Here is an 18,126-nt window from a genome sequence, read left to right as displayed (position 1 = left end):
CTTCAACATTATTTGCATTTTAACCACTCCTCTGGCTTTCACAGAGCTTTCAAAAAGAAAAGGGTGCCATGCGGGGGTAGGGGGGGAGTTAAGCGAGAATGACTTCATGTATATGTATGGCTGAGTCCCTTTGCTGTTCACCTGAGATTATCACAACATTGTTAATCGGCTATACCCCAATACAAAATGAAAAGTTTAAAAAAAAGAAGTGGGTGCCACGTTTGCACACGGAGGGGGCACACATAGCTGTGAACTGAGTGGCAACATGAAAACCCTGGAAGGAAACAAGTCTGCCATCGTAAATATTTGTAAAGTTTCCTGAGGTGTTGAGCAAACTGGAAATGTGAGGAGAGGACTCCCCCTCCCTCCGAGGGCCAGCCCCTCGGACATGCAGGGCCCGCGGACACGCAGATGAGCTTACATGGCGCGCATGTTGTTTTCCGGCAGCAGTGGGATTTCTAGGACCTTGGTGTTGGAGAGGATGGCCTCGTGGCTGGTGGTTGACACGGTCTTGCCTGTGATCCGGTGCACCTGGTAGAAGGCGTGCGGCCTCAGCAGCCGGTCGTCTGCCGTGCCGATGAAGAGCTGCAGGGTGAGCGGCTCGCTTTCCATGTAGCCATGCAGCTGCGGACAGAGGAGCAGTGGCCCATGAGTGCCGCACCCACGCTGGGACCCGCCTCGCTCCCCACAGAGGCAGGTTCAGAGGGAAGTGTGTGGCCCCAAGGTCAGTCCCCCACCTCCTACTGGTCTGGATACCTCGTGACCCAAAGTCTGGGGCCTCTGCTCTGGAGTCGGCTTTGAACACGAGTGCACACAAGGACCATACACACCTGCATGTGTCTGCCTGCATCTCAAGACAGCAAAAGGGACCCCAAGAGGGGCAGGTGGGGAGGAGAGCCGGGGTCTACAGGCCACGGCCTCGTCCGCAGACACTCCTCTGCCCACGCATGTGGACACAAGCGTCTCACGAGGCCAAGCCCAAAGCTGGTGCACAAAGTGCAAGCCCCTCCCCCAATGAATTTAGACACGCACCCAATGGGACTCGATCCACTTTCTCCTACTCAGCCCCCTCCTGACCAGAAACAGGATGCTTCAAATCAGACACAACTGACATCCGCCTGGCAGGCCATGGGTGTGTGGGGCTCTAGGATCTGTCCCATGTGGCCCAGGTCATGGCCCGTCTTCTGCCAGCTTCAGACCCCACATGGGAGGTGTGTAGGGGGGGCTGCACATGGCCATTTCAATTGTGTGCTGGGCACATGGTCTTTTGTGGGCACAAAACCCATTAGCCTCGGACCCCAGACACATGATAGGCCGACTCTGCACCAGGAGCTGGGGGTGAGTGCCGCTCCCAGGACCTTCACCAGCTGCCCCTGGATGGACCTTGGGTGGAGTCCCTGCCTCGCCTCCCCCTGCACCCCTCCGTGAAAGTCCCTCTCGGAACGGCACTGGATTTGCCTTTCATCCTGTTTATGGCAGGCCGTCCTCAAGAGGGAAACCCAAAGCAAGCAGGCAGTGCAGGGCCAGCCCCTGTGCTGAACACCCCCCCCCCCCACAGAAGCGGGGACCTGCTAGGGTCCCAACACAGGATCCCAAGAGGGCAGCCGCCGACACAGGCTCAGGGGGCACAATGGGCCACTCTCCCCTTCGAGGGGCGTCATCACTGCTCCTTGGACTCATGTTAGCAGCTCGGACAACAGGCAGCTCAGTGGCTGTCAGTCGCCGCTTCCATGTGGGTGAGGGCACGGCCGCCCACCCCCCGGCCGACCCTATTCCCCAGGTGGAAACCACAGGAGAACTGGCCCTGCAGTGGGGTTGTTCTCAGGTCCGGCCAATACATGAGACCCAAAGCCCCTGCTTAAATGAGGCTTCGTGGGGACCAGTCCCCGCCCTGCCATTCAGGCTCCGCCTCTGCCCTGCAGGAAGTCGTCCTGATGGTCACTTCACAGCTACAGGCAGGCGTCCAGGCTGGACGACCGAGCACTTTCAGGCAGCGCTGGCTTGGGACTGGGATGGAGGTAGACTGAACACAGACAGTTCTCAGACACACAGGGGGACAGACTCAGTGATCCACAGAAACAGGACACCTCCAGGTCCAGCAGCAGCTGACCTCCACGTCCAAGACCCTGCTTGCTGTTTCTAGGGCTCACTTTTTCCAAGCTGGGATGTCAGAATGGAAGCTGACGGTCCAGAGACAAACAAGCCAGAACTTTGCCGGCAGGTCCGGCACTTTCTCTGCCCCATGTCTCCCTCCTCCTTGTGGAGATCCCATTGCACGCTTCCCTGGCTGGTTTCCACTTCTTTTCACGACACCTGGGTAGCGGCATCCACCTTGTTCCAGTCCTCGGCTGCGGCCTCCCCAGCTCTCCTCTGACCCCACGGTGAGGGACGAGTCTCTTCCTCCCAGAGAAGTGAGTGCGAGCTGCTTCCAGCGTGGTTCAAAGCAGCAGCAAACGGTCCATCAGGACGTGCTGACAGACCCAGCTACTGCGCTGACATCACTTAATTAAGAGATGAAGTCACTTGTAAATTCTGAGGCCTCAGAAGAGAATCCAAACAATGACAGGCTGTTCATGAGAGTCACGCTCACTCACTGAGCAGAGTGCCGGGCTGTTCACCCCCGATGTGGGAGGATGAGCTGGGGCGTCAGGCAGAGCACCGGGCCAGAGAGGGATCTGCATGGCACCTCGTCAGGGTAGGGCTCGCGTAGCGTCATGGCTCCGTCCATCCAGCCCCATCTCCCGGCAGATGTGGTCTGCACAGCATTACAACAGACAATACGGGACCACAGGCCACTGAGCCCAGCTCTGACTGCAGCTGAATAGCAGCCCCAGTGAACGAGTTTACAGCTTCAGGTAAGCGTCCGGCAGCTGACTCCCAGCACTGGGGACTGGCATCTGCGTACGTCTCTGGGGAGCAGTCTGTAGCTCCCGAGTAACATTTAACAGCCCGTGTTTGTTAAATGTCACAGGCTGCAGAGTGGCTTCCGGGGCATCTGAGCATCACTGTGAGATCTTACGGAGACGAGGAGGATGCAGGTCGGGTGTGCACACAAGTCGGGCGTGCACACAGGATGGGTGTGCATAGATGCACACGCCACACACGCATGCTCACAGGCTGACATGTGCACACATACTCTCCAGACTCTCTGGGACCCTGGAGTTGGTTAAAGATCTTATTTGCTGGCAGTAGCAGCAGTTTCAGGCGTCAGGCTCCCTGTTTTTATCATCTTTGTCTGTGACACAGCCCCAGGCACCCATGGGTGTGCTCATCTTCCAAGTGGGTCTTTCCTATTAGGATAATCTTGTGTTCATCCTGATCCACAGGGTCTGCCCCGTACGGACCAGACGTGTGCCTGATGGGCAGTGAGCAGAGGGAGTGAGCTGGTCTCAGGCCTGTGGCTGATCCCTGAGTGTCCACAGCAAGCAGAGAGCTGGCGAGAGCCTAAGTTTACTAAGAGAGACCTAATGTCCACTCGCTGTCCTCCCGGCCTGCTGTGTGGACAAAGGCTGACATGGGGCCTCCCCCACCTCTGAGGCCATCGACACAGAGAACCTGCTGGGGCCACCAACTCCTGACGGTGGGTCCTGCTGACAAGGTTAATTCTGTAGGAACCGCACGCCCTACCCACTCGGGCGGACGCGCACTCTCCTAGGTGGACCCACGAGCGTCTCTGAGCATGGTGCTGGGGGGGGGGGGGTTGCTGGGAACCGGGACTGGCCCTCCAGCCCGCTCAGCTGCTCTCTCCCTTTCTGGGGAGCCCGAGTCCAGTCTTCTGCCAAACCAACAAGCTTCCTGAGGAACCTGTGCTGGGCTCGACCTAGGTTTTCACAACAGGAAACGTGAAAATAAAATCAGAGACCGAGGAAGAAACGATCCTGGCTCTCAGTATTACATTCTGTGACATTTAACACAAGAGTATACAGGTGAGTCTCTGACCAAGACTCGCTCATGTGTGGCCACGGTGTGTTCCTCGTGTCAGGAGGGGCCGCCAGGGCGGCACGTGGCCTGGCCGGGGTCAGACGGTCTGACAACAACAACTTCGAATCCCACAGGACCCACTCTGGGGCCTGGCTCTGCCGGTGGGCAGTGCATTGTGGGTACAATGCTGCCTTTTTAAAAACATACCATTTCAGTGAAAATGGGAATATTTAAGGCTTAACCTGGGAGGTAAACATCTATTATTTAAAACATGAAGTTCATTTTAAGAGAAGTCATTTAAATACTTCACATGTTCCACTGCATGGGTTTTCTGCCCCTGGCACCTTATAGTATCTGTCAAAATAATATTTATAAAATTACCTGTCAGAGCAATGGCCTCTCTTTGCTTCACCCTAAACTAGACTGGATGTATTTTTCCATTCTCAAGGTACGAGAGCTAGTGAGTTTTCTACACACAGAGATGTTTGTTTTTAGCTGCTGCGCTCAGCTCAGCACTTACACGGCAGGATGACAGGTGAGGAATGATTGAGGCCAAATTTACCGGACGCTGAAATTCCCACAGCACATGCACACACAGGGGAAGCAGCATTGTCAAACAAAGGACCAGTTAATTGAGTGAAATTACTTTCAACTAAGTTTCCAGTTGGTATGAACATACACCAAGCAGGGATCCTTGTACACAGTCAAGCAGGCAATTTAAAGGGAAATTATGCGTTTAACCCAGATGTAAAATTTGCATCTTCATGCAATACCCAAAGGAGCTCTGCAGGAAGAAAAACTCCAGTTCACAAGCTGGTTCCACTTTTTTCAACCAAAATTTTCCCAGTACTGGATTAACTTGAGAGACTGCCATGTGAGCTTTCGGCCTCCAAACCCAAAAGAGGGTTTCCCCCCAGGGCGTCTCGCATCCTCCACGGCCTAGGAGGAAGGACAGGCCCCCGGCGTGAGGTTAGCTCCCGGCAGACCAGACCTTGGGCGGGCAGGGCCGAGGCTGTGCTCTGAGCCCTCGTTCCTCAGGACAACGTCTCTGAACTCACTGTAAATATCGCATGATGGATGGGGGCAGTGGCCACTCCCCAGGGGTTCGGGTGGGCAGAGGTGTGACTCTGGCGGCCAAGCCTGGGCTGTGGACCTGCCACCAGTGACCAAGAGGCACCATGGGCTGGGCCAGGCCAGAGGGCTGATGGAGGTGCCGAGAGACCAAGGGCACTGCCTGTCAGATGCCCACATGCCCGTCATCGGCCTGCCATTGGGCCAGCCCCAGCCCTGGCACCGGGTGCCGTGGAGGGGATGGCTGCCACACAGCAGCCAGGCAGGACTGCGGGTCCTGCTGAGTGGGGCCTGGCCTACACAGGGTGGCCTACACCTGAGTTGACGCAGAGCAGGCGGCTGTCCCGCAGCCCAGAGCCCAGTGGCCCTCGAAGGAGAGGAGACGAAGGGCCCAGCTCAGCAAAGACCGTGCTGCCCCACCCAGAGTGTGTGGACGGGGTGCTCCTGACTCCCACACTGCACGTTGGGCAGGGGCAAGCCCCCCACAAAGAAAGGACCGTGTGCACAGCACGGCAGGAGGAGGGGTGGGGCCGGGAGGACCTGCCGTGGGGTCCAGCCTGGGGGCGGGGGCCTCAGTTACCCGGGTGCTGCTCCGTGTCTGCAGAGTCAGCGACGGCCACAAACCCAGCCATCTCTTCTACTATTCTCACTGTCCACCTCACGCACTCTCGTGCTGATGCCGTGTGACTCCACTAGACACCTCTCCCGCAACCTTGTGAGTGCGGGCACCTGTTTGCTTCTGGAGGAGTACAAATGGCAATTCTGCTCAGCACAGGCACTGACCACATGTTGCAGGGGCTGAACGGGGCCCAGAGCTTCTGCGGAGCCCGTCGCATCGTGGGAACAGAGGCTGCCCGACAGCAGCATCTCCTGCGGCACAGGCATGTCTGCCAAGAGGGAGACCTTCCAGGTCTGTGCACATGGCCGAGAAGGAAGGGCAGGAGGGAAATGCCAGCTGCCTGGGAGCTGCAGGGAGAGCGGAGGGCAGGCACCCCTGCCCCGCTGCCCCGTGAAGCACTGATTCATCACAAGGGCAGCTCGGTGGAGTTTCGCTGAGGGGTGGCTGTGGTCAGACCTGCATCCGAGTGGCGTCTGGGCTTCCAGGGCAGAGGGGAGTCGGGCTGCTGCAGTTGGGTGGTTCTGACCCTCAGTTCCCTGCTGGGCCTGAGGAGGTTTGCTGTCAAATGGAATTTTTTCCACTAGCGTCTGTTCCTCTGGCTTTTGTGAAAACTTTGGTTTCAGGTTAAACGATTCTATCTCCAGAGTAGAAAGAGATGCCCACTTAGGACAAACCAAGTAAGAAAAAAATGGAGTGAAGCTCAGAGTTAAACAAAACACACCAGAACATCAGATGAAGGAAGCACTGCTGTCTAGCTACAGTACTGAGACACTCCCAGGAAGCTCATTTCTTAGCTACAGTACTGAGACACTCCCAGGAAGCTCATTTCTTGAAATACTGATGCTTCTGTACCTGGGACAGGGGGTGGTGGCGGGGAGGGATGCCACATGAAATGACAAGTGATGATCATGTGATATGCTGATTTTAATGATCTGGTAAAAAATGACTGTTTCCTGGCGTGTTCCTTCCTTGGTGTCAGCTCTCATGGTCTTCAGGGCAAAATTAAGCCCAGAAGTTGGCCACCCTAAGAAGCATGAGGGACGCTCGGGGCATGAGGCAAGGCCAGGACCCTCCCCCTGGGCAGCCCAGCCTCCCAGCCCCCGCCGCCTGGGCCAGGGCCTCTCGTCTGCTCACCTGGACACACAGGGGCTACATGGGTCATTCATAGGGACAAGGACACAAGTTACAAACTAAAGCGCTGTTCAGGAATTGACAGGCCCCACAGAGTCTCACGTTTCCATGACCTATTAATTATTCACTGAGGACTGGCCGGCTGTGGGGCTAGATGCTATCCCTTGGGCTATTTTGGTAACTGGGTAAATGGAGCGTCGTCCTCTGACCCCTGGGTCGGAGGACAGTGGTGACCCCCAGGTCTCTCCCCAGCCCCGTGGAGTGGCCGGACTGGGGATCTTTCCGGCAAGGCCGTCTGCTCCCAGGACTGGGCTGGGGCATCAGTGCAGAGGGCAAGCCAGACGAACGCCCCAGCTTGGACGTCAGCCGAGAGGCCAGAAGCGGGGAGCACTGTGTGCATGCATGTGTCTGAACTGCTGACAGAGGAAAGGCAGGACTGTAAAGTTCAGAGAAGCCCACAGTCCCTTCCTCGCTGTTCCATCACTACAGAGGCCGCCCAGACCCGGGGCCTTGTTGCCCTGGCTGCATCGTCACACCGAACCTGCCGGTGGAGCCCGAGGCCTCGCTGAGGACAGCCAGTGCCCACCCAGCTCCAGGCCCCGGGGGAGAGGAGCCGGCACCCAAAGGGGCCTCCACAGCAGCTGGACACAGCCACCAGGGCTGCAGGGACCTCTGGAGAGCCGGGGCGGCAGACAGTCTGAAACACTCCCCCCAATCTCCGAGCAATGCTGGCCAAGCCCCACATGCATCCGTGCCCCCAAATGAAAATGGGGGGCAAGGCCCCCCCAAACACGAAGTCCTTTCCTAATCTTACAGTCTGATTCTGCCTAGAAAGAAGGTTCTGCATTTTGCCATGTCTCCTAGATTCAGGGGAGGGGTCACAGGGGGCAGCACTCCCCATATCTGGGCACAGAGGGACCTGCGACTTGCATACAGTCGCAGCCTCTGACTTTGCAACAAGCTGGGGGACGCAGACTCAGACTCGATGAGTTAGGTGTCCTAGGCGGGCAAGAAAGCCCCTGTCCAGCCTATACGTGTGCTGGCCTCCTCCCCGCTCTGCGTGACAGTGGCTCTGACTGACGGCCTGGATGCTCCGGAAAAAACCCTGGCTTCCTTCTGACCAGCTGACCGAGAAGGGCCCGGGGGAGCGGCCGGTTCCCCGATGTGTGGATCGGCCTGGCCGAGGCTGCGACGCCATGGTGGGAGGAGCCGCTGTGTCGGAGGATGTGCTAAAATAACTCAGCACAGAATAAAACTTTGTGGTTACCCAGCTTTCACAGCAACTGGAGAGAGTTTTCTATTTTCATTTGTTTTATAATTATCTGCAAATTCTATTTTTACCCAATTTGTGGTCCACTAACTGAAAAAGAAAACAAACCCTAAAAGCCCCTCTTCCTACCTGCTGCCTCAGCCCTGCACGTAGCTCCTCCTTGCCTCGAGATCAGAGGACTCGCTCTCTCAGGAGAGACAGCGAGCCAGGCTGACTTTTCTGTGGGGCCTGCATTCCTCTTCCAGCTGCACGGTGCAGGAGCGGCCTCACCGTTTAGACCCAGAACCAACCGCCCCCGTTCTGCCTGCACTGAACTCGAGTCATTTTGGGGTATTCATGCTTGGGTGGGGCTTCCCTGGTGGCTCAGATGGTAAAGAATCCACCTTAAATACAGGAGACCCGGGTTGGATCCCTGGGTTGGGGAGATCCCCTGAAGAAGGAAATGGTTACCCACTGCAGTATTCTTGCCTGGGGAATTCCATGGAGAGAGGAGGCTGGTGGGCTACAGTCCATGGGGTCACAAAGAGTTGGGCATGACTGAGCAACTAACATTTTCATGCTTAAGATGCTTCAAACGCTGTTTCAAGTTTCAGAATTCCTCCAGAACATCTCAGTTCTCTCTCTTGTCTACACTGAGAGGGTAATAGCATCTTGTGCCCCAAAGGGAATGGGAGCCTAGCGCCCTGGCCGGCGGCGGGGGGCACGTCCCCAGGACTGTGGCCACCACACTGAGGATGCAGACACCCTCGCTCGGGGCCACAGCCAAGCGCCTGGCATCTCAGCAGCGCCCAGTCCACACGAGGCTCCCTGCCCTACAGGACAGCACCCCTGACTGACAGAATGTATGAGGGAGGGGGCATTCGGCTGTTATTTCTCTGCTGCTTTATTTTCATTTTCTTGGTACTTAACAGCTATTTCCTTGCCTCTGTAATGTAATGTCTTTCCCATTCAGCAATGCACTTTCTTCCAGTGGAAGCAGTAGCGGGAGGGGCTGTAAACACTATGTTTATGCCACTGGGCTAAGTGCAGGCATTGCCGACCTGCCTCCGCCAGGGAGGACCTGAAAGGCGGTGGCCTGGGCACTGATGGGGCCCCTGCTGTACTTCTGAGTCAAGCCGCCAACCAAGTGGGTATTGATTGGCAATGAGTGCGTGGCTGCGAACATCGCCTCAACATCATCCCGCAGACTCCAGGCCCTGATTGCTGCGTTGGTGGACGGCCACTTGTCCCTGCACCCTACTGCCCATAGCTTTATTTTTTATTTATCTAAATGGAGTAAAATACAAACAAGGAGTGCCTGCTGCCTTACCTTCTGGCCTGCACCATTCCCTAAATGACAGGGCTGGGAGCCCGGGTCACCGTGGGGCCTAGACGGGGGTGGGGACCTCGAGGCCTGCCGCTCTCAGGGACAAGACGCAAACATGTGTCCGGCAGGACTATCACAGGTTACAGCACAGGGCCCAGCAGGCAGTGTCACAGGTGTGACCGAACGCTGCCGTCCACAGAGACAGCCCACCTGGGAGCTCAAGTTTATCTCTAGGGCTGGAGGATGGTAGCAAGGCAGGTGAGGTCTGAGCACCAGCTCTGAGGATGCTAACTGCAGCTAAGCAAGCTGGCCTCCCAGGGTGTGTGCAGGGGAGTGGCGCCCGGAGCCTACACCGCTCCCGCTTCCCCCACACTGCCCTGGCCCTGACATCCCATGGTGGGTGCCCGCTCCTCCATTCCCAGCTGACAAGTGGCAGGTCCTAGCCAGCATCCCAACATCGGACCCAGGGCCTGGCCCTGGGCCCAGTGGGGTGGGCAGGCCAGAGAACTCGCATCTTGAAGGGACGTGGCGAGGACGACCCTGCAGGTCGGGGACCACACTTTGGGAGCCACTGCCTCCAAGGGTCCCAGGCTTCAGAGAGGAAAGCACAGTCTTTAGAATCAGCCTCTGAAAACTCCAAGCCAGAGCAGAACCTGTGCAGACAGACCTCACTTGGACTGAATCTGAACGTGGCCCAAGGTGACCTCGGTCGAGGCTTTAGGGACAGGGACCGTGGCCACATCTGGGGAGAAGCCCTGGGAGACAGGATTGTGGGCAGAGAAGGGACGCCTGGGGGCTGGGGGGCCATTCTGAGCAGGGGGCGGGCAGAGGGGGCTCTGTTCCCGCAGGGGTCGGGGTGGGCAGAGGGCCCTCGGACTGGGTTTTGACTCTCCCCAGGGCGGAAGCCCTCTGCCTGTCCTCATGCAGGGTGTGAGGCGCCCAGCACATGATCTGGCTGTGCAGCGCCTGTGGCAGGAATCAGGGACGAAGGGCAACAGAGCCGGATGAGAGACCGAGGGGGATTCTGAGCAGAAGCTTCTCTGCGGCTCGACCAACCCCAGACGTTCATTCTCACAGATTGTTACAGAAAGGTCCTGGAAAATGGAGCACTCTTATTTCAAAGCTCTTTTTATTTTCTTTAAGATTTTCCTACTCCAGGACACCTTGAAGTGGCGCAGCATCAGGGTCAAGTCTGTTAAGAGCCTAATTTAGGTGGCAGCCCCAGCCCATGCTGCCCACTGGCCACGGGGCACCTCCTTGGGCATGCTGTCTCTCCTTGGCTTCTCTCACCCGTCCTTTCTGAGTAAGGCATGCTCGGGGACCCACGGGGGAATGGGGCAGCGTCCCTCTGGACAAAGCAGCTGCCTGGCTGTGCCCTGGTCACTGTAGCCCCCACCAGGAGTCACAAGCAAAAGCTATGGCCACTCGCCCTTCTTGGTGAAAAAACATTTGGCAGCAACACCATCCAGCGGGTCCTCCTAGCTCCCCCAGGTCCAGGCGGGTAACCCCAACAGCACCATCCAGGGAGCCCTCCTAGCACCCCCAGGCCCACAGTGGCCACCCCATGGTCTCCGGGGTATCACCCGCCCCCCGCCCCCACAGCACCTCGCTGAAAAGAAGGCTCCTCCCCAGCATTACACCCATATAGGGGCTGCAGGCAGCGCACCCTCGATCTACCCCTGTCTGTACCGAGCAGACTGGGACTCGAGTGGATATAAAATATTCAGCTAAACTGGCTGGGAGGTGAAGATTTTTTTAAGAACATGGAAAGCACTGTTGGCTGTCACCGCAGAGCGGCCTCTGGGCTGAACCGGCGCCTCCCTGAGCAGGGCCGGCGTTGGTCGGAGCAGAGCGGTACCTGCACGCTGGGGTGACCCCCGGCTGATGCCTTCACGGCCCCGCGGCTGCCCTCCGTCTCGTAGTGGGCGCGGTGGTGGGACTTGGGCTGCACCTCGATCCTCAGCTCGTAGGGTCCTGAGTGTGACGGCAGCTGCCAGTCGAGAGCCGGCAGGGATGGGCTGAAATGGACACATGGAGCGTTAGAGGCATGGGCGGCTTCCCACGCCCACGGACCCGGCCTGAGACGGACGGGTGGCGCGTCCATCTGGGTGGGTCTGAAACTCCCGTTGGTGAGGTCACTGTCCTCACACGAGCAGCCGTTAAAGCTTCAGAGTGGATGGCCAGCTGACTGTGACGGACGCCCAGACCCTCTCAGCTCTTCACGACGAGGCTCCTGAATGCAATGGAAACCTCTTCCACACTCGACCCTAAATATTTTCCTTCTTTCATGGAAGGCCTAAAAATTATTTAACCTCCCTAATAAGATGCATCTTTTTAAAATCACAGCTCTATCAGCCTGATCTGAGAAATGGGCAGGCTGGCTCCCATTTCCTCTGCCCATAAGCCAGCTATGAGCAGATCTGACACGTGGTGGGTGTCTGATACGGCGATGGGTTTGCAGCAACCTCGCTCAGCCCTGTGCCCGTGACCCACAGCAACCAAGACCTGCAGGGCCAAGGGAGCAGCAGGCAGCTTTGCCAGAGGAGTGGGGAGAGCACCGGGCCACAGAACCTCCAGGCCCCCGGGGCAGTGGTCCCGGGCCCATGTGAGGGGACCACATCTCCGTTTAGAACGTCCGGTGTACTGATCTGTTCCCTTATACATACTGTCCATCTAAGTGAAAAGACTGTCCTTTGCTGTAAATAGAAGAGAAAGAGATAAAAATAAGTAGAAGTTAGGTTCATCTGACTCCCAGGAAATTAAAACAGAAAGAGACTGAGAGACAGAAACAGAAGTGGAGAAGGAGGATCGGAAGATCTGCTCCTCACCGTCCACAGAGGGCAAGGTCTCAGAGCCACTCGGCGCTTGAGTACAGCCGAAAACAGAGTTGGGGAGTAACTTGCTCCTGAGTCACTGACAGAGCCAGCAACATGGCTGCACGCAGTTTAAAGTTAGAATGGCTCACAAAATAAATACTGTCACACACAGACAATTAAAATTATTGTTTGAGGTTGGAAATTTTCAGCATGAATCTGGCAGCTCCACAAAAATGTAAATGTACCTCTGATTCAGAGAAAAGGCCTCAACCTGGAAGAAACGTTCCAAGATGTGCCTGCCACGCCATCCTGACCCCTCGTGGCTCTGCCGCTAGAGTACCTTCCTCGGGTAACTCTGACCTGGAGCGGAGCCCCCATGGGACCCCGAACACCTGGAGGTTCTCTCGTGCGGCAGCCCCGGCTGCTGAGCACAACGGATGACGTCAACCTCACCTCCAGCTTAATATGATTTCTTAAAAGGTCACACTCAATGCAACGAAGAAAATGGTTAAATTCACATCTGACACCCAGCTGACCCAGCTGACCCATGCAAACAGGAGCTGTCTTACGTTCTCCACACACACAGATGTACGTGTGTTACAATCAACCAGAGACACCACCTCCACGACTGGCTGCGCATCTCTAAGCATTTCTACATAAAAGGGATGTTGTTCTGTTCAGTTGTCAAGTTGTGTCTGACTCTGAGACCCCATGGACTGCAGCACGCCAGGCCTCCCTGTCCCTCACCATCTCCCACATTTTGCCCAAGTTCAAGTCCACTGAATCAGTGATGTCATCCAACTACCTCACCCTCTTAAAAAAAAGCCAGGGTATCACATCTATTTTATTCTGTTGATATATCCCTTTTATATCTTTTTGCCTTTTTATACAGATATAAAAGGGCTTCCCAGGTGGCTCAGATGGTGAAGAATCCGCCTGTGATGCAGGAGACCTGGGTTCCACCCCTGGGTCAGGAAGATCCCCTGGAAGAGGGTATGGCAACCCACTCTGGTATTCCTGCCTGGAGAATTCCATGGGCAGAGGAGCCTGGCAGGCTACAGTCCATGGGGTCACAAGAGTCAGACAGGACTGAGCGACTAAACCCCACCACTACTGACACCAGAGAGGTGAACGTCCAGTGTGAGACCCTGGCGGCCTTGCTGCCATGTCCCTGGCACAGACCCACAGCCTCTGTCACAGCACGAACCCTCGGGGCTCCTGATGCCTCCTGGGGGTCTGGCTCCCTGCACGGGGCCTGCTGGCTGTAATCTGGGCCAAGCCTCATAGACAAGGGCACTCGAGGCAGCGTCTTCTTGCAACACTAATGGGCACCACAGAGGTGGTGACATACACATAAACACCTGAACTCCCAGTGGTAACACCCACCAAAGTGTCTGGGCTTCCAGGTGTCCCCTGATGTCTGATATGCATCTGACTACAGGCGGGGGGGGGGGGGGGACGACAATGGCTCAGGTACCTGAGCAGACCAGGAGGCATGGAGCCAGACTCCGACAGCCTCAGGGTAACCACGGGTCAGGGGGTCTGAACACTCACTGGGTGACACCGAGGGGTTATTTGAATCACACATTAGTGACTAGTGTGATGTATACTGGTGCCACAATTCGCATCTAAACCTGAGCCCCCGTCTCTGGAAGACGCACACGGAACATTACTGGAAAGGTCACACAAGGTCTGGTAATGGGCGTGGGTGGGGGCAGGCAGGTGGACCCCAAGTTCCTCTGTCCGTTAAGGGTGGGTGTGGGCACCACAACTAGTCTCCGACATTGCACAAGGTTGTTTTCCTGTGACACAAACTGAAAGAGCAAATCTAAGAAACACACACTCGAGTTTCCACGGGGATCTTCCAGGCTGGAACCGGCAGGTACTCACGTTCCTTTCGGTTTACTAACATTAAAAAACATGCCACAGGAAACACTATCAGCTGTAAACCCCCCAAGCCACCCGCTTTCCCACCTTCCTGCTCTTATCCTGTGAGCTTGGTGACTATTCCCTCGTCTGGCTTCACCTGAGCTGGGCCCCCTGAGCCTTCTGCCACGAGAGGCCACGTCCACCCACGACAGAACGGTTCACACTGAATGGCTGTGCACGTGCCCCATGCCAGGGGCCATGGACGAGCCTCAGGGAGCCCTGTGCTGTGAAGTTCTCCTTCCATGTAGACCCCTGGGGCTGGAGGGGGCTGCTCTTCCAAGTCCTTTCAATGTTGAATTTTTGAGAGCTAAAGCCCATATGAACTTAGAAGAAAACTGCAAAGGTTTTAGAACTCAGCTGTTTCTAAAAGAGGTGAAGATACAAACTCTGAACTTGGCAGGGTTCAAATCTACCCAAAGGGGACCAGACCTAGAGAGGAAGGCCGCCACCCCAAGCTTGAAAGAAATGCGCTTTCCCAGGGTCGCAGCCAAGGGAAGGGCCGCTTGACTTACTTGCTTTGATTTTACTTTTTCCCTTTAATTTTAAAAAAGGTCACGGGCTCAGTTCCCAGCTATTTAATGAAGCAGAGTCTCTGGGCTCCCAGACCGCTCTGGGCCGAGGTCGGGCCAGGACCACACACCTCGCCGGAGGCCCACCCTGCCCCTCACCCCCAGCAGGCAAGAAAGCGGCTCCCACTGAGGTCAGCTTCCTGGAGGGCAGCCGGGCAAGGCTGACCTCTCCGTGGTGACCCTCAGTGGTTCTTGGGGCCCAGGGAACCGCCCTCAGGGAGGGGCTGGGGGTCAACCACGGGAAGGCCCAAGTCCCAGGGCTGGCCAGGCTCTTCTGATGGGCCTGGAAAGAATGCAACGGGGGCTGTTCAGATAGGAGCTCTCACCCGGGTCTCAGGACGCTGTGGGCTGCCACCCCCGACTGTCGGGACGGCCTCCTCTGCACTGAGGGGACTTAGGGACAGGACCGGCCGAGGGGGCTGGTGGCCTAGAGGCGGATAGAGAGGGGCTTTTACCGGGGTATCGGTGGGTGGATGGGGGCCGAGGGCCAGAGCTGGGCAGTAACATACAAGGGGCCCAGCTGGGGGGGGGAAGAGACCCACTCATCCCCTGCCTGTCCTCGGGGTGCCACGCACAGAGCACCCCCACCCTGAGATTTTGCGGCCAGCGACCTGTCCTGAGACTCAGGGTCCCCGGGGAGGCTCTGGCCAGGTCACATGGGCCCAAACCCCTCCTGAGCGCCACCTCAGTCCCCAGAATCCCAGGAGCGTCCCTGTGCCCCGGGACGGGGGCTCAGATGAGGTCAAGCCCCTGGGGGGTGCTGGCGGGGGGAGGCCACCTGCTCACCCTCCCACACCCCCAGGGGCTCCGTCCATGGGCCCAGACCTGCTCAGAAACTTGAGTTCAGTCACAGAGCTAGAACTTTCAGAGCAAGAATAGCGAGGTCACCATCTTGGATTCAGGAATTTCACAAAACTCTGTTGCTTTCAGGGGTTCCACCAACCAAGGTGTAGAGAATTCCAAGTTGCAGGGACTTTCTTCCAGCTTTCTGGAAATCCCCGTTATCTTTACTCTGCACTGCCCCCACAGCCCCCCCAAACCCAGGTCTATCTCACGTGGGCCTCTCAGGCCCTGCCCCGTAGGCTCGATCCCAACAGTTCTGGCCACCCCGCGAACGGCTGCTTAAACCTCTGTACAGCCTGAGCAGGGCCATCCACCTCGACGGGCCGCGGAAACGGTGTGGCTGGAATGACCAGGGCACCATGGCTGAGTGAGCCGGGGCAAGGCACAGCGCTAACCAGCACTTCCGTGTGCCCGTGGCGGGGTAGGGTGCCTGCTGGGCACTCAGCCCACTGACCAGACCTGGACACAAAGCCTCTGGGCAGTTACTTTCTTCACCAAAAACCAGCTCAAGGCTGGGCGTGAAGCCCCAGCTTCCAGGAGGTTATTTTAGAAGCATTTATTCAAAACCCCATCACGACACATACATTTTTTGCTCATGAACCCAAGAAACAGTTGTCAATGAAGGCCCATTAATATCCACAGAAGGCCTAGTCTTAAATGTGACTAAGTTTCACCCTCTGTGGGACAGGTTCCGTATCTCCCTGGCCGCCTAACCCAGGTGCACTGCAAGTGCCTGGGGCCCCGACGAGCACCCCGCACTCTCCTCGGAGGAAAACATCTGGACAGAAAGAGTTCTGTTTTGTCTGTGGTCACTGGTGCATGCTGTCACTGGACACTTCCTCCCAGTCAGGCTCCTACCAGTTTGGGAAACTCAAGACTGGAGATCCCTGAGTGTGGCCCAGTCCTGCACACGTGCCATGGCCAGCCGGGTCCGAGCAAGAACAGGCAGGGAGCTGTCCAGTCTCAAAAGCAAAACTCTTTGAGCACTTCTATTATCCACAAAATCAACCATCACGGGTCTCAAAGCTTGACTTGAAAATCAGTGTATAAAGTCACAAAGACTCAAACTGTTTGATCCGCTCCAGGAATGCAAAAGTCCTTGAGATCCTTGTTCTCCTTTTCATAGCTAATAATACCAGACATTCACAAGTGAAGTTGCTCAGTCGTGTCTGACTCTTTGTGACCCCATGGACTGTAGCCCACCAGGCTCCTCCATCCATGGGATTCTCCAGGCAAGAATACTGGAGTGGGTTACCATTTCCTTCTCCAGGGGATCTTCCCGACTCAGGGATCAAACCCAGGTCTCCTGCATTGTAGGCAGACGCTTTACTGTCTGATCCCCAGGGAAGTCCAAACATTCACAGGATAACATCAAATAAAGCAACTGGGGGCTTCCCTGGTGGTTCAGTGATACAGAATCCACTGTGCAACGTAGGAGACATAGGTTCGATCCCTGATCCAAGAAGATCCCACGTACCACGGAGCAGCTAAGCCCGTGCAGCATAACTACTGCGCCAGTGTGCCTGGAGCCTTGCTGTGCCACGAGAAGCCGGAGAGCCCAATGAGACAGGGCCCCGCTCGCCACAGCTAGAGAAAGCCTGTGCACGGGAACAAAGGCCCAGCACGGCCAAAACACAAAATAGATAAATCTTTGAAAAAAAAATAAAAAGAGCAATCAGGCCCACATCCTCCACCTACATCTCGAGGAAAGACCGAAAGGTGGAGAGAAGCCTCTGCCGCAAACCCGCAGATCTCAGCTGAACCCTCAAGGCTATGCCTTCCTGCCGGAAGTCAGTGCTCGGGGCGCTGTGTCCAGGGTCCACGGTGGACTCTGAGGAGCCAGAGAGAGCCTCCTCCATGAGAAGACGGGTGCTGGGCCTCTGAGATCATCTACTCCTGCAGCGAGAGAGCACGATCTGCAGAAACTCGCAGTCCAGGCCCAACCCTGGCCACAAGTTCACCTGCAGACACCTCTGCACAGCTGAGGCCATGGTCAACCTCTGACCTCCTGAGGCCTAAGTCTGCCGGGCTCCCACCTCCCTGTGCAGCCGCCAATACCCTGGGAGCAGGACATGGACTTTGTAAAGAGGTCCCAACCCCCGACACCGCCACAGCCCCCAATCTAGCAGGCAAACACATCACGACTCCTGGGAGCAGGGGCCCAGCCAGGGGTCCACCAATCATGGCCTGAGTCCAGCCCCACCTGTTACCAGAGGGGCCTGAACAGTGGCCCGGGTACTGGGCCCCCCGGTCCTGTAAGCGCTGGGGGGACGTATGGAGACCACTCCATTCACTGGCTTCTTTCTAAAGCTTACTATCAGCGGCTTCCTTTTACTGGAAGAAGGGTATAAATTTTTTTTGTCCCTGCCTCACGTGGGATCTTAGATCCTGGACCAGGGATTGAACCTGTGGCCCCTGCAGTGGAAGTGCCAAGTCTTAACCAGGAGACTCTCCAGGCGAGTCCCTGCTGAGCTTCCTTTTGTGACCTCCAGATGACGAACTCCTCGGCCAGGTCAGAAAAGGGAAAATAACCCAGAAGCAATGTGTCCTAGACCTTGGGTGGGCTGGCCAGATGCAAACTGCTCGAGTGCAGACGGCTGGGGCCAGGGAGGTCATTCTGGTGGAATGATGTGCAGTCGGATTTGGTACCA

General features: G+C 56.6%; 1 protein-coding gene across 2 annotated transcripts in view; it reads right to left on the bottom strand.

The window, feature by feature from the left end:
• The window catches only part of NFATC1 (nuclear factor of activated T cells 1), a 90,108-nt gene that overhangs the window by 54,000 nt on the left and 17,982 nt on the right, over positions 1-18,126 (bottom strand). For both annotated transcript variants that reach the window (XM_070453005.1, XM_070453006.1), the window contains exons 3-4: positions 11,177-11,336; positions 422-624 (exon numbers count right to left, since the gene is read on the bottom strand). In XM_070453005.1, coding sequence (XP_070309106.1) covers positions 422-624; positions 11,177-11,336 — 363 coding nt within the window. The remainder of the gene's footprint in view (positions 1-421; positions 625-11,176; positions 11,337-18,126) is intronic.

This window comes from Odocoileus virginianus, chromosome 22 (assembly GCF_023699985.2).
Source record: "Odocoileus virginianus isolate 20LAN1187 ecotype Illinois chromosome 22, Ovbor_1.2, whole genome shotgun sequence".
NCBI lineage: Eukaryota > Metazoa > Chordata > Mammalia > Artiodactyla > Cervidae > Odocoileus > Odocoileus virginianus.
The sequence above is the reverse complement of the archived record's forward strand: the minus strand, read 5'-3'. Positions and strand labels throughout refer to the sequence as shown.